This window comes from Geotrypetes seraphini, chromosome 3, assembly GCF_902459505.1.
Source record: "Geotrypetes seraphini chromosome 3, aGeoSer1.1, whole genome shotgun sequence".
In the NCBI taxonomy this organism is placed as follows: Eukaryota; Metazoa; Chordata; class Amphibia; order Gymnophiona; family Dermophiidae; genus Geotrypetes; species Geotrypetes seraphini.
Genome location: NC_047086.1, coordinates 196,633,585 through 196,649,855, shown reverse-complemented (window position 1 = coordinate 196,649,855; position 16,271 = coordinate 196,633,585). Strand labels below are relative to the sequence as shown.

Sequence of the window (16,271 nt, the reverse complement as noted above, 5' to 3'; positions counted from 1 at the left end):
AATTGCTGCCTGGCTGGCCCGGAAGTCCCTCCCCGACGTTAGAATTGACCTCGGGTGGCGAGAATTGGTCGGCCCTGCGCTGGGGAAGATAAGCAGGGAGAGTTAAGACCTCGGCGCAGCCTGTTCCCCGATTGCGGCGGTGGCGGCCTGTTCCCCGATAGTAGAGAGAAGTAAAGAAAGAAAGGGGGGACAGGGAGACAGAAAGAAAGAAGGGAGACGGGATACAGACAGAAAGGGGCATGGAGAGAGAAAGACAGAAAGAAAGGGGGCACGGAGAGAGAGAGAAAGAAAGAAAGGGGCAGGGTGAAAGAAATAAAAAGTTGGAGGAGGGAAGGAGACAGATGCCAGACCAGGGGAAAGGAAGGAAGGAAGGAGGGGAGAGAAAAGAAAGAAAGAGATGTCAGACCATGGAAATAAGCACAGAAGAAGAGAGAGACAGAAGGGAAGGTAAGACATGGAAATGTAGATTTTGAAAAGAAAGCAGTTAATGCCAAAGATGGATGCAACTCCGTTAAAAAGGCATACAGGGACTCAATATAAATACCAGTCAGAAAAGGAATTATGTTGATGAATGAGAGACTGACTGTAATAGTATTAAATACCAGTGGGGAGAGAGCAAATGACTCCTAAAAACGCTCAGAAAAGTGAAACTCTGAAAGGGAGGTGGATACCTCCCCTTGAGGCAAGAGTTTACCGTCCAATCATTGCATTTGCTTTGTAGAACATCACTTTCTGACCACTGGTAAAAAACTAGTATTGTTTAAATAAACTCTGTTAGATTGACTAAAAAGTTCAAAACAATTATGCACAACTCTTGCTTGGAACGATGATACCATTCACTTATCTGTACCAACTTTAAAGTTTGTAGTTGTAAAGGCTGTTGGGGGTCTCAACGCGGCCCCGTTTCGAAAATTCTGCTTCAGGAGACCCAATGCTTTGGGTCTCCTGAAGCAGAATTTTCAAAATGGGGCCGCGTTGAGACCCCCAAGAGCCCTTACAACTACAAACTTTAAAGTTGGTACAGATAAGTGAATGGTATCATCGTTCCAAGCAAGAGTTGTGCATAATTGTTTTGAACTTTTTAGTCAATCTAACAGAGTTTATTTAAACAATACTAGTTTTTTACCAGTGGTCAGAAAGTGATGTTCTACAAAGCAAATGCAATGATTGGACGGTAAACTCTTGCCTCAAGGGGAGGTATCCACCTCCCTTTCAGAGTTTCACTTTTCTGAGCGTTTTTAGGAGTCATTTGCTCTCTCCCCACTGGTATTTAATACTATTACAGTCAGTCTCTCATTCATCATCAAAGATGGATGCAAGGCAGAAAGTGAAGATGGAGAGAAAACCAGTCAAAGGACAAGAAGACCCTAGAAACATAATTAAATGCACAGAAAAATAAAGTCACCAGACAACAAAGGTAGGGAAAATGATTTTATTTTCAATATAGTGATTGAAATGTGTCAGTTTTGAGAAAGGAAAGATATTAAACTTTAAATGTGAGGGCTGTAGAAAAAATAGGGTACTTGGAGGGCCGCAGAAAAAAATAGTTAATGACAATTTTGCATAAAGTAAAACTCTTTATAGTTTATAAATCTTTCCTTTAACTGTTAAAGGAAAGATTTATAAACTATAAAGAGTTTTACCTCATGCAAAGTTGTCATTTCTTTAATAAGACATTAACTATTTTTTTCTGAGGCCCTCCAAGTACTACAAATCCAAAATGTGGCCCCACTAAGGGTTCGAGTTTGAGACCACTGATTTAGACCATCATAACTCTGTCATCCTGTTCTCCTTAGATCTGTCAGCAGCATTTGGCACCATCGATCATACCTTATTCCTCAATAGACTAAAATCTATAGGTGTCTGTGATCAAATACTAGAATGGTTCATCTCCTTTCTCTCTAATTGATCATTCATAGTTAATTTTAATAATACGGCATCAAAGTCTTATACTCCTAATTATGGTATTCCCCAAGGATCCATCCTATCCCCATTATTGTTTAATATATTTATATCACCCTTATTAAGTCTATGACAATCTATAGGCTTTACTACCTTCACATATGCCGATGACATTCAACTTTCACATCCCCTAAATCCAGAAAATAAAGAGGAAATACTTGAGATTAACAAGAAACTTGAGACAATCAAAGACTGGCTTAATTCCAACATGCTAGCTCTAAATATACAGAAAACAAAAGCTTTATTTTTCCCATGGAAAAAGGGAACAAGCTTGAGTATTCCTTTCACTCTTGATAACATTTGTCTGGATTTAGTAACATCTTTAAAAATACTGGGTGTCATTATCGATAATAAATTTTCCTATCATGAACACATAAGCAATACTGTCAAATTTTGCTTTTATAGGTTACGCATGATTCTCTCGATCTCTAAGTTTCTCGAGCCAAAATCAATAAATATACTAATTCACTCCCTATTATTGCTAAACTCGATTACTGTAATTCGTTATTAATAAATATCATACAAAAAGAAAAGAAGTGCCTTCAAGCCGCCAAACTCATTCATAACGGTAAAAAATATGATGTTACTCCTTTTTTAATCAAATCACATTGGCTACCAATTAACCACCGTATCACCTTTAAAATATTACTTTTAGTATTTAAAACTCTTTCCACCAACGAACCACAATTTATTAATAGGATGTTTATCCCTTATAATACACCATGTTCTCTCCGCTCTAACCAAGAGCTCATAGTAGTCCCCTCCATGAAAGTAATCGGAACTCGACGACATGATATGTTTTCGGTGATGGCTCTGCAACTTTGGAATACTTTGCCCCAATATATAAGAGAGGAAAATAACTTAAAAAGTTTCCTTTTTAAAGACGCTTTTAATCCTTAAATTATGCTCAAATCTTAAATTAGTTACCCTCCAGGTTTATACTACTCCCTCCCTAATGTTTTTTTCCATCTATGGTTCTTTTTTCTACTTTAAAGCATTGAATTGTAGTTCTATCCCTCCATTCCTTATGTATTGATTAGTCTGTAAGTCTGTCGGTCTAACCCATTATTTTTTAATTTTAAACGATATGTCTAAATATATGTTTATCTTTTTTTATTGTAATTCGCTTAGTAAATTTGAATAAGCGATTAAAATAAACTTGAAACTTGTTTTTTTTTTTTAAATATCTTTATTCGTTTTTACATTATGCAAACAAGTGTACAATAATTCAAGTCATACTATACATTCTTCACTTGAAACTCTACATTCATTTTATACCATAAACTATCTCCCCTCCCTCCCTTTCCATATATTACCCCTCATAATGTCATAAAACCCACCCATCTCTCCTCCCCCCTACATATATTTAATGGGGATAAATATAATTATTTATTTATTATAATACTCAATTAATGGTCTGCACACCTCTTTAAATTTCTTATAATAACCTCTCTTGATTGCCAATGTTTTTTCCATTTCATACACCTGACAAACCGAACTCCACCAGAAACAATAATTCAATCCTCTATAGTCTTTCCAGTTATGTGTTATATGATGGATGGCAACTCCTGTTAAAATCATTAACAGTTTGTTATTATTTGATGAAATTTGACTTTTGGCCCTCATACATTCCAAACAAAACTGTGTCATATGATAGGGCCACAGGATTCTCTAACATATAATTTATTTGACCCCAGATCAATTTCCAAAAATTATTAATAAAAGGACAATAAAATAATAAATGATCTAGAGTTCCAGCCTCAAGATGACAATGCCAACATCTATTAGACTTAGAGCAATCCAATTTTTGTAAGCGAACAGGGGTCCAGAGTGCTCTATGCAACAGGAAAAACCATGTTTGCCTCATAGACGCAGACATTGTACATCTTATCCTCCAAGACCAAATACGTGGCCATTGAGATGCATTAATTTGATGCTTAATCTCAATGCTCCAAATATCTCTAAGTACAGTCCTTGGTTTTTTATTTAAATATCCAGATAATGTTTTATACCACTGTGCGGCCTGGTGACCCATAAAATCTGCCTGGAAGCATAAGAATTCTAGAGTAAAATGAGTATTTAAAGACTTCCATTCAGGGAACCCTGCCTGAATAGCCTGCTTCAATTGCAACCACTTATAACTTTGTTTTTTATTAAGTCCAAATTTATGTTGCAATTGTGAAAACTCCAGCAGCTTACCATCATTAATAACATCATCTAAAGTACGTATTCCTGCTTCAATCCAATCCTTCCAGACAATCATAAAACCGCCTATTTGTATCTTGGAGTTCAGCCATATATTTTGACAAGTAGATTTTTGAATAGTAATAGGAGTTAAGTTGTTTACATACTTTAATGTTGTCCATGTGTCCATTAATATCATATTGGTTTTCCTTATTCTAGGCATTTTAATGCTAAGCAGATGACGAAGCCTGATAGGAGACATGAGCTGCCACTCCAACCATAACCAATCTGGAAGCTTCTCCATGAGTTCTGGGAGGACCCAATACATACCTTGGCGCAATATATAGGATTGATGAAACCTATAAAAATTTGGAAAATTTACCCCTCCCTCCTCAATTGGTTTTTGTAAAGTCACTAGAGCAATTCTTACAGCTTTACCCAGCCAAATAAATTTACTAAGAATATTATTTAACTTTTTGTAAAAAGACCCCTGAAAAAAAACTGGTATCATTCCCATTTGATAACAAACCACAGGCAATATCATCATTTTGACAGTTTGAACTCTTCCCCACCAAGATAAATGTAAAGGATTCCATTGCTCACATAACTCTGTTACTTTTTGCAATAAACTTTTTTCATTCATTATAATTGTCTCATCAAGCGTGTTTTTTATCCATATACCTAAGTATTTTATTCCTTCTTCTTTCCAAATAAAAGGTAATGAGTCAAATAATCCTTTTGTGCAATGTACATTTAAAGGAAGAACTTCTGATTTAGTCCAATTTATTTTATATCCTGAAAACTTTCCAAATCTTTCAATCAAAACCAATAAATTTGGAATGGTTGTTTCCGGATTTCTCAAATGAAGTAATATATCATCCGCATATGCAGAAACTTTATATTCTTTATCTTTATGCGGTATACCCTGTATCTCCTCCTCTTGTTGAATAGCTAATAATAAGGGTTCAAGCACTATATCAAAAAGTAAAGGAGACAAAGGACATCCCTGTCTAACTCCCCTTTGCAATTTAAAACAATCAGAAAAATTATTATTGATATATAATCTAGCAACAGGAGAGCTATACAGAGTTTTAATCATTTGTATAAATCCCGAACCAATACCAAACCACTCCATGGCCTGATACATAAATGTCCATTCCACACGATCAAAAGCTTTCTCTGCATCTAGAGACACAGAAAAAGCCGGATCTCCAATTTCTTTTGTTAAATATAACATTTGCAATGCCAATCTGGTGTTATTAGAAGAGTGTCTCTGAGCAACAAACCCTGTTTGATGCATACCAACTATGTGAGGAAGAGCTTTTGCCAAACGTGTAGCCAAAAGTTTGGCTAATAATTTACCATCTACATTTATCAATGAAATAGGCCTGTAATTTGAAACCAACATGGGATCTTTATTTGGCTTCGGCAAAACAATAGTTAATGATTCTGCCATAGTGCCTGATATACAACCTTTCTTTAGTTGATTCTGATATAAATTTAATAAATGAGGTAAAAGAGTATTTTGAAATGCTTTATAAAACTCTACCGTAAAACCATCACCACCTGGAGCGGTCCCTACTCTAAGAGATTTCAATGCTGTTTGTAATTCTTGTAAAGATATTGGATTTTCCAAACTTCTTTTTATATGATCAGGAATCTTCGGACCTTCAATATTATTTAAAAACACTATACCATCTTTTTCTTTATTTAAATAAGACTCAGAAGAATACAGGTTTTTATAATAATTTAAAAACTGTTTTAAAATAGGACCAATTTGAAAATGAGTTTCACCTTTTTCATCTTTTATTGCATTCAATTTCATCTTTCTTTTTTCACTTTAAGATAATTAGCCAATAATCTTCCCGCCTTATTTGAACTACCATAATACAAAGCTTGCTGACACATAATATTTTTTTTAGCCAAATTAGAAGAAATCTCATTATATTTATATTTTGCTTTTAATAAAGTTTGCAACGTAGAATTCTCCCACTTATTAATCAATTTTAATTCTAAATCTTTTATTTCGTGTTCCAGTTCCGTAAATTGCTTATTTAATTGTTTTTTAGAATAAGCTGAAAATGATATAATTTGCCCTCTCATCGTTGCTTTAAAAGCATCCCATATTATTTCTGTAGATATTTCCTCTGTAATATTATTTTGAAAATATTCATCCATTTTTAATTGAAATTCTTCACAAAATTTTGGATATGCAAGCAATGCATTATTAAATCTCCATACAGGCCTACCATTATCCGGGTCATTAAAATTTAAAGAAATCCACACTCCTCCATGATCTGATAAAATTATTGGTTCTATAGAGGCTTGTGTAACATCTTGTATTAGCCCATCAGAAACAAGAATATAATCAATTCTAGAAAAAGATTTATGAACATGTGAATAAAACGAAAAATCTCGATCATTATAATGAAGAATTCTCCATATATCTTTTAAATTGCAAGAATTTATAAAATTATCCAACCCTAAAGATTTTAAAATTTTACTAGGTTTTTTATCCAATAAAGGGTCCACAACAGCATTAAAATCTCCTGCTACTATCAAATTATTAGCAGCCAGTGGTAAAATTATTGGTTGTAGAGTTTTAAAATATTCAATTTGATTCGAATTAGGTACGTACACATTAAATAGCGCCACAGTATTATTGCCCATACTCATGTTCACATGCACCCATCTTCCTAATTTATCTGCTTTCACCATATTAAATCCTGCTGAACATTTTTTATTTATTAAAATTGCTACCCCAGCTTTTTTTCCCCACCGCCGGTGCAAAAAAGCAATCTCTCACCCAATTACCAATTAGCTTTTTTGATTCATCTCCATTAAGGTGAGTCTCCTGTATGAAATAGACATCCGCATTTTGTTTTTTTAAATATAGCAATACTTTTTTCCTTTTTATCGGGTGGTTGAGACCATTAACATTTATTGAAAAAATTTTTAAAGTCATTATATCAAATCAAAACAATAATAAATAATATTCTTCACATCAATATTATAACCTCTTTTCCCCTTTTTAAAATTATTATTAGAACCCATCCCCTCCCCTATACCCCTTCCCATATTCTTAATCCCCTCCCCCTCCCATCCCTCCCTTAAATTACTTGCCAACTTTGAAACGCACACCTTGACTAGGCAATAGATAAACTCCCCACAAGCTATATTTATAATTTTAAAACCATTAGCCAGATCATTATCATATTAAAATGAATATCATTTTATCACACAAGACTTTTTTTATCAAGGATTACCTCTTTTTTTTTTTTTTTTTTTCTTTCCTTTCCCCCATCTCTCATGAACCCTCCCTTCTCTACTCACTCATTTCCATTAAGATATTATTGAAATACATAAATAATCACACCAAATTTTAAAATTACATTCATCCAAACCACATCCATCTTTCATGTCAGATTACATCACATTCCCTCAAGTTAAATATCACTTTTAAATATTATTAAATATATAATGGAAATCTTTTTTCCTAACTTTTCCTATTCAAAAAGTCAATAAATTCTCCAAAACAACAATTTTTATCCCTTTAACATAACCCTAACATTCCATACCCATTTCCACACTAGCATATTTGCTACCCTTTTAATTTCCACTCCATTCACAACATTCTCTTATATCATATGCTTTATATTATAACATCCAAACTTTCCTACATCCTTCGCTTTTACCAAAACTTCTAATTAATTTTTTTTTTTTTTTTTTAATCTCCTCGTATATCCACCATTATTTATATTAAGTTCAGACCAATTTTTATCCCAAACAACAATATTATGACTCTTGTTGCATTAATAGATTTGCAATTTTAAAACTATAGTCCATACATAACAACAAATTTCCTTTTCTTGTAATAAGATGCTATATGTCTCATAAAGTCTCATTTCAAATCTCCTCTTGCTTGCAGATCCATATCAAATTCTATCCTCTCACACTACTGTTTATACATTCTCAGTCTCATCTTTTGATCCACCTTAAATCTCCTTTCCAATTGTTTTGCATAAAGATTTACAATGACCACAATTTCAAACTTGTGGTGCCAATCATAGATCCTTCACATTCTACATATACAAACCCTGTTCCTTTTTTTTTTTTTTGACCATCGTAGCTCTGTCATTTTTATTTTAAGGTCAGGCCAACTATATACCAGAACCATCTTCAAAAAATCCTCTGCTGCATTTAGAGAATTTCCATTACAATGTCTTATTCCATATGTCACAGCTGACTTCCCCTTTTATGCAAATGAAAATTGTAAGGCTTACAAAGTCACAGTCTAACTCTCATCTTGCTTGCAGATCCATTCTATTTAATGTCCTCTTGCTTGTAGTTTATATCTTCTCAATACTATTTAGAACTTATTTCCTTCAATCTGTTTTGCACAATTCTCTATCGTTTCTCAGTCTGTCTGTCCAAACAGCAAGTCAGTACAATCCATCTTATTAACCTCTGTCCTTTAAAAGGTCTGTAATATTGCATCTCTTATACTCTTGCAGGCTACATTCCATTTGCCTCATGACAAGATAGAATGTGGAATGTATTTGAAATCCAACTGCAGCCATGCCTTCAGAATCCTATTAACTCTTTTTTTTTCTTTTTTCTTCCTTTAACATAGAAATTTTCAAACAAAAATAAACATTTCAACCAAGAACACAAATATTTCCATCCAAGTCTCTATTAAGTAGCCATTGGTGATTCACACTGCTCCAAAAACTCCTTAAGTTTATCTGCAGTATCAAAATTCAAAGTTTTATTTTTATAAGTGACCCGCATAGTTGCCGGGTATATGAGCCCATATCTAGCTCCCAGACTTCTCAGCTGTGGTCTCAGGTCTAATAGCTGCTTTCTCTTTTGTGCCGTTGCTCTGGCAAAGTCAGGCACTATGTAAATCTTTGAATCCTGACACTTTAAGTTTTTATTATCTTTAGCTAATTTAATTATTTCAGCTACCTGTTGATATCTAAGTAGCTTAAAGATCAGTGGACGTGGTCCTTTTTGGCTGTTTGATAATCTCGTTGGGACCCTGTGTGCACGTTCTATTTCCAATGGAAACTTGTTTTGCATCGGGAGCACCTTGGGCAAAAAATTAATCAAAAATCCAATCGGATCCGACTTTTCAATTCCCTCCGGGACCCCAAGCACCCTTAAATTGCTCCTTCGTTCCCTATTGGACAAATCTTCCAGCTCCCTTTTCAGTGCTTCAATTTCCTTACTGTGTTCCATGTGCTTTATACTTTCCTCCTCACACTTTTCCAATCTTTTCTCAATTTGATCCACTTTCAATTCCATTGCTTGCAGTTTATTTGATAAACATACCACTTCTTCTTTCACTTCTTTTATATTTTTAGCGCATTCCAATACTATTTCCTTTACCGCCTGTATTTCCTTCATTATGTCTTTATTTTCTACATCCTCCGGCGGCAACGGAACTGACATCGGTGAAGCCGTATCAAGTTTCGATCGCTTCCCGCTTCCTGAGCTGCTCCCCGCCGCCAAATTTTTGTTTTGCTTTCCCGAAGCCATTATCCACCTCTATCTCACTTTTCAGAGTGAAATTTGAATTTTTTCTGGCTATGATCTCTGTCAAATAGCTTGTCTTCACAGAGCAACTCCACTACCCAGCCATTTAGTTCCGCTCCAAAGCCACGCCCCCCAAAATAAACTTGAAACTTGATAAGTTGAAGATGACGCTCTTTACAGGTAATATCATATAGAAGAATATTACAGCAATCTAATTACTTTATGATGAGTGCATGAGGAAAGAGGGATATGCTGAGAAGCTGATGAAGGTGAAGGTGATTGGTGTGGGAGGGTTTTGTTTAGTTTTTTTAAGGGTCTTTTCTCAATCTTTGGTTTTCTTTTAAAATTGTATACAATGGTTCAAGATGCAGTTTACACATATTTTAAATATAAATATAGTGGGGGGAAAAGTTAATGTCACAAAGTATAAATGTAGACTTTCACAGTTTAGCATGTTATTAAAAACAGAAAACAAAATCCAAGATCAAGTGAGACATCCAAGGAAAAAGTGACATATTTTCTCTCTATCAATTTAAGTATCAAACAATTTTATTCAGGATCACAAAGAAACAGATTACTGTGGTTTGGAAAAATAAAATCATTATGATGGATCTTCAAAATGTTCTGCACCTATTTTCTAAAAACACTATTTATTAAATATCTCAAATGCAAATTACATCACTTTTCCACATAATCATCCTGTTTTGCCTGACTGACTGATCACATGACATTCTATCAAAGGGCCAGGGATGCCCTAGAAAAACTTTCCCCAATGGTATGGGCTCCATCTGAGCTAGAATGGGAAGAATACCTTGCAGTTCTAGGCAGATTACAGAAGATAACTGGACATTTCCAGAAAAAGTTACATGATACGGTGCTAATTACATGGTTGAGAGTTTGCTTGGAAAATTACAAGATTGGAAACAATAAGGAGACGTTTTTGTTTTTCTTGATAAATTTTCTGAATAGCCGGGTTTTAATTTCCCTTCGGAATATTTTGTAGTCGGACATAGTTGTCAGTATGTCTGAGAGGTGATCTAGGTCGCTGCTTGCATTGCTAGTAGGCTGTCATATATCTTCTTGTGCCTTTGATTGGGGGGTGAGTAAATGGGGTCTGAGTTCTCCTAGGTCTGGTTGATTTGTTTCAGTTTAGGCAATCAATTAGGTAGAAAGAGGCGGTGCCGTTCATTACTTTGAATAATATACAGTAAAAGTTGAAAAGTATTCGTGCTTGTGTGGGGAGCCAGTGAGGGTCTAGGTATGTGGTGGTGATGTGATCAAGAAGTCAGAATGCTGACGTTCCAGTCCATAGGTTCTAAGAAGGACCAGATTCTGAAAAGGTTAGATTTGAGAAGAGTGCTTCTATGATATCTTAAGGTCACCAATGAGTTCCAGCTATCTGACCATATTTTTTGTGCTCATTAGTCAGGCTAGACGCAATGTTCCGGTTTCCAAGGCCACGATCTCCAGATGGATCCACAGGGCTATTTCGTCAACATATATTGTCCATGGAAAAGTCATCAGTCTCCGTAAAGGCGCATTCAACAAGTGTGGCTTCTTCATGGGTGGAAGCTCAGACAGTGTCCCCTGGGGAGATTTGTAGAGCAGCGACTTGGTCCACTCTACATACATTTTTCAAGTTTTACAGAGCGGATGTAGTGGCAAGTGAGGACACCAATTTTAGGTCCTTGGTGTTATGGGTCAGCACAGTGTCCGCCCTAGATTTCTGGGACTGCTTTTACATGTCCCATCTGTCCAGAATGATACACCTATTGCACTTGAGAAAGAGATTAGGTTCTTACCTTGCTAAAATCTTTTCTAGTAGATAAGTGTGCCATTCTGGAGCCCTGCCCTGTCAATCAGAAAGTCTGAGTCCAATCTGAAATTTGGATGTCAGACCTTAAGGGTATGAAGAATAATTTATTGCTATAACACAGTGGGGTGATATTTGAGCTTCAGTAGGGTATTATTTGGCATGATTGTTTTGCTGTTTTGATTGTTCAGTGGCAATGTTTAACACATTTGTTATGATTTCAGAGCAGAACAGAGTTGTAGTTCCGGGAGTTTCCCTGTACCCCCTCCTTCACATGTGTTGTTATATGTGGCTATTGCATGTTTTGGTACAAACTGAAGGGGGCAGCACAGCCCTTTGGTAAAGAAGGATGGATTCTAAAGCTGGAGTGGATGACTTCTGCATGGCTAGCGAGCATAGGGATATTACCTTCCCATTCCTAATGACACACCTATCTTCTAAAAAAGATATTAGCAAGATAAGAACCTGATCTTTTTTTAGTTAGTACTGATAAATGTCTCTTTCATCAGAGAAAGCTCTTGAGTTTTTTCTCCTGGCACTGTTGTGTGCCTGTTCATATGAGCCTCTTGCTAATTTTGCATTTGGAAGGGATTTATTTATTCATTCAATTTTCTATACCGTTCTCCCAGGAGAGCTCAGAACGGTTTACATTAATTTATTCAGGTACTCAAGCATTTTTTCCTCTCTGTCCCAATGGGCTTACAATCTTTCTAATGTACCTGAGGCAACGGGGGGATTAAGTGACTTGCCCAGGGTCACAAGAAGCAGTGTGGGTTTGAACCCACAACCTCAGGGTGCTGAGGCTGTAGCTTTACCTACTACGCCACACTCTCCCCTTGGGTGGGCGATGGGGCTGTATTGAGTGGGAGCACCATTGTGATCTGGTTTTGGGAGGGGTAGAGTTATACCATCTCCTGAATTTTGTATGGGGAATTCTGTAATTTGCCTGAAAGAAAATACAGTAAAAGGAAGAAAAAAAAAAAAAAAAAAGAGAGAAACTAATTAGGGGAAAGAAACTTTGCCCTTTGAGAAACAGCTAGCATAGCTAGTGATGTATACATTTAAGTAGAAACTGAGGCAATATGATTATACTGTTTATAAACACTTCAGGGGTCAATGTGTGGAACATTTAGACAATGTTTACAGTGGGTAATATAGACAGGCATAATTTAGAGCTACAATAAAGGAAATTAAATTAGATTTGTGGAAATATAATCCAATTTTGAATCATTTTTGCCCCATTAAGGTTGTGTATCTTCAAATGTGAAACTGCAGAATAGAATAGTCTATTTAAACCCTAATGAAGATGAGCCTACTACAGTGAGGATGGTTGGTCATTGGAACAAATGGGATGAAATTGCAGCAGAGTAGAATCCTGGGAGTGAGTTAGGCTTGTGGGGGTAGAATTTCTCAATGGTGGTTCTAAGAGTTTATTTGTTTATTAAAATCTTTATATACTGCATATACAGCCAAAAAAGGATCAAAGCGGTTTACAATATAATTCAATCAAAATTATGAAAAGAGCATCAGATCTATCAAGGACACTTCCTACAGTAGCTTGTATGCAACCTAAGACCTTGCAAACCAAGTTAAGGATCCATGATGGAACAACGAAACTACATCGAATTAAAAATAAAAGGAGGAGAGCAAACACACACAGCTGCAGTATGCATGCAGAAGGGAAAGACTGCTAGAGGGCGCTAGTCTGTGAAGTACACTGGAGGCAGAGTGAACAATCCAGAGTAGATCCCTTCTATAGTATGCAGGTATGGGGAAATAACTCTATGATAAAGAATATCTCACCTATTGCACCGGAACAGCCTATACTCACTGGGACCTGTTTGTGGATCTGTGCTGCAGCTTGCCTCAGCTAGATTAGAGAATCACTGCTTCATGCTGGGAATGGCTCTGCAAAGCTGATCTTCGGGCTGCCAGTCAGACCCCATGCTTGACTGCACTTCCACCCTTGCAGACTGATGGACATGAACCAAGACGGGTGGTGGCGAGAAGAAGCAGCCGGCACCCTGCGAGACACCACCGAGCCTCCTAAGGGCACCTAACAGCATGTGCTCGACCCCTGCTTAACACTAGGTGAAACAACTTCAGAGACAGCCCTGAGCTCCAAAGAAAACTAAGCAGGCTGGCTAACAGGTGCCCTCTAGGATTGGCCTGTCAGATACAAACATATATGTCTGTGTGTTCTCAATGCAGGCAAAGATGAAGAAATAATAAAATGTGGAGAGCAGAACAAACACATTCCTGCAGGAACACATGCAAAAAGGAAAAAAAAACTGTAGGTGGAGCTAAGGAGCTCAGTGAAATACAGAAGCACAGAGAAAAATCTGAACTGGATTCCTTCTGCAGATGGCACGCGGCCATGGGGACACTACCCACTTCTCTAGAATGTCTCACCTATTGCACTAGAAACTGAAATATCCCTAAGCATCTGTCCAAAGGGGTCCTGAAATGTTTCTTTGCTAATAAGCATAACTTAAGGGCCTTGGTTACAATCCTGACAATGGTAATAGCAGTGAAGGCTGAGTGACCCTGAATCTGGCCGTTTAGTTTTCTGTGGAAGTGTAGGACTGTAAAGAAGATTCCTTACTGTTCCAGAGACTTTGACATCATGGAGTCGGTCCCACTCATCCTCGTAACTATCCACCATCATGACGCTGTCATCCTCTTCATTGCCCAGCTCTGCATTGAGGTGTATTCGGACCTCTTCTCCAAGTGAGTGCATCCCCACTGCAGGGAACAGCCCATCCGGTGATATGGGCATGATGGTAGAGCCAACCTGATGGGTACATTGCTAGTTAAAAAACTAAAGCAACAGAAACTCTCCTCCCAACTGAACAAAATTGGTAGACACCCAACTTCTGATAGCTAAATTTATCTTTCTGAATGACTATAATTACTGCCACTGTATGTTATAAGAAGCACAGATACTACCACTGAGGTTAATGCAATGGAAGATTAGGTTTATACTTTCAATAATCTTCTGTTAGTCCTTAGAGGATTCCATACGCTAGGTGCTCAATCCCAACCTGCAGTCCGGGTGTTGCAGAAATCTACATCATTTCTGAACACATGCTCCACCCCCTTAGCCTGTGAATCAGCAAACAACTTTAATTCAGTCCGAAAACCAAGCACATACCTGCAAATCCAGGATAAGGGGAATACGGGGGAGAATCATCATCAACACAAGTAAATCATGAACTGGCTTGCTCTGCAAAATATTAACAAGTGAGAAACAGGCACAAAGGCAACTCAGAAAAAACATTGAGGAACAATGCAGTACTAACCTGCTGTGTGCAGCGGGCACTCCAAGAAAGGCCTTCAGTAATGTGTATACTCACAGAAACTCCCCACAGGATCTGCCAACTGGCTGGAAAAACTTCAAATCTATAATGAGAGTGACCGAGGCAGAAAGGAGTAGGCTACTCCAACAACTGAGTTAGGACAGAGAGGGTGGGTCATATGGAATCCTCCAGAGACTAACAGAAAGAAGATTATCTTTATAAACCTAATCTTTCACTCTGTTAGGTCCCTTCCTGAATCCAAATGCTAGGTGACATACCAAAGCCATGGTAGCTAGGGAGGGACAGAAGAGCCTGCCTCCAAAACCAAGGTCCCAAAAAACGGCATCAGAATGTGCCGCCACATCCATTTGGTAAAATTGGGTAAAAATATAGAGAGATGACCAAGGAGCCGCCCTGCAAATTTCATCAAAATGAATTACACAAGATTCCACTCACGATGCAACCACACTTCTCGTCAAGAATACTTTAAGCGAAATCTGCAGCTGCTTGCCGCAAGCAATGTAAAATGCAGAAATGGCTATTCGAATCCATTAAGCGATCAAGGACTTGGACGCCAGCCCACCATGGTGAGACGCAGCAGTGAGCAAAAAAAAGTGATCAGACAGCCCTAAACTCAATTTCCAAATAAAGGAGCAAGACCCTGTAAACATCTAATTTGCGGAAGATATGATCTTTGTGCTCCAAACCTGACAGATGAAATGCAGGCAATCTAACCTCCTGATTGACTTGGAAAGCTGAGACCACCTTCGGCAAGAACGAAGGATCAGTACGGAGGAAAACACTCGTGGACGTAATAGGAAGAAAAGGGTCCCTGCATGAAAGAGCAGAAACTCCACAATACACTGTGTCAGGTCCAGAAAAAATTCATCCTATAGTAGTTCAAAGAGAGCCTCTCCAATGCCCTGTAAATGATGGTAACAGTTCATGAAGGGAAAGGAAGAGGCAAAGGAGGATGCAGATAAAGCGCCCCCCTCATACACCTGGTCACATCTGAAAGAGCAGTAAGCGAACTAGTTCCTCAGCACGCTCAAAAACATGCAATTCTTGCAACCTGAACTTTGAGGGAGGCCACTGCTAGATTTCTGTCCAAACCCTCCTGAAGGAAAGCCAGGACTACCTAACTTGGAGCCTTCTCAGACTCCACTTAATTCCTAGCACCCGCCTGTGAGAAAGCCTACCAGGCTTTGGCAGAAGAAGCCATAGTAGAGGGTACTTTGAGTGTAAAAGAGTCAAGATAACAACCTCCAAATAACCACTCATCAAGGCTGAGCACTCAAGAGCCATGCTGTCATACCAAAACACCTTGGATTCTCCATGGACACCGGTCCCTGACTGAGAAGATATCAATGAAAAGGGAACCAGAGCTTCTCGTCCTGCTTAAGATGTACAAGAACCACATACCACGGGTGGCAAGGCCAATATGGAGCCACTAGAGTCACTAGGCTGGAATGAGT

General features: G+C 37.5%; 1 protein-coding gene across 5 annotated transcripts in view; it reads right to left on the bottom strand.

Annotated features, from left to right (window-relative positions):
* Positions 1 to 16,271, bottom strand: part of SPRYD3 (SPRY domain containing 3) — a 158,483-nt gene that overhangs the window by 101,118 nt on the left and 41,094 nt on the right. For 4 of the 5 annotated variants that reach the window (XM_033936515.1, XM_033936517.1, XM_033936514.1 and 1 more), the window contains exon 6: positions 14,103 to 14,291. The exons of the other annotated variant lie outside the window; for it this stretch is intronic. In XM_033936515.1, the coding sequence (XP_033792406.1) occupies positions 14,103 to 14,291 (189 nt within the window). The remainder of the gene's footprint in view (positions 1 to 14,102; positions 14,292 to 16,271) is intronic. 5 annotated transcript variants of the gene reach the window in all.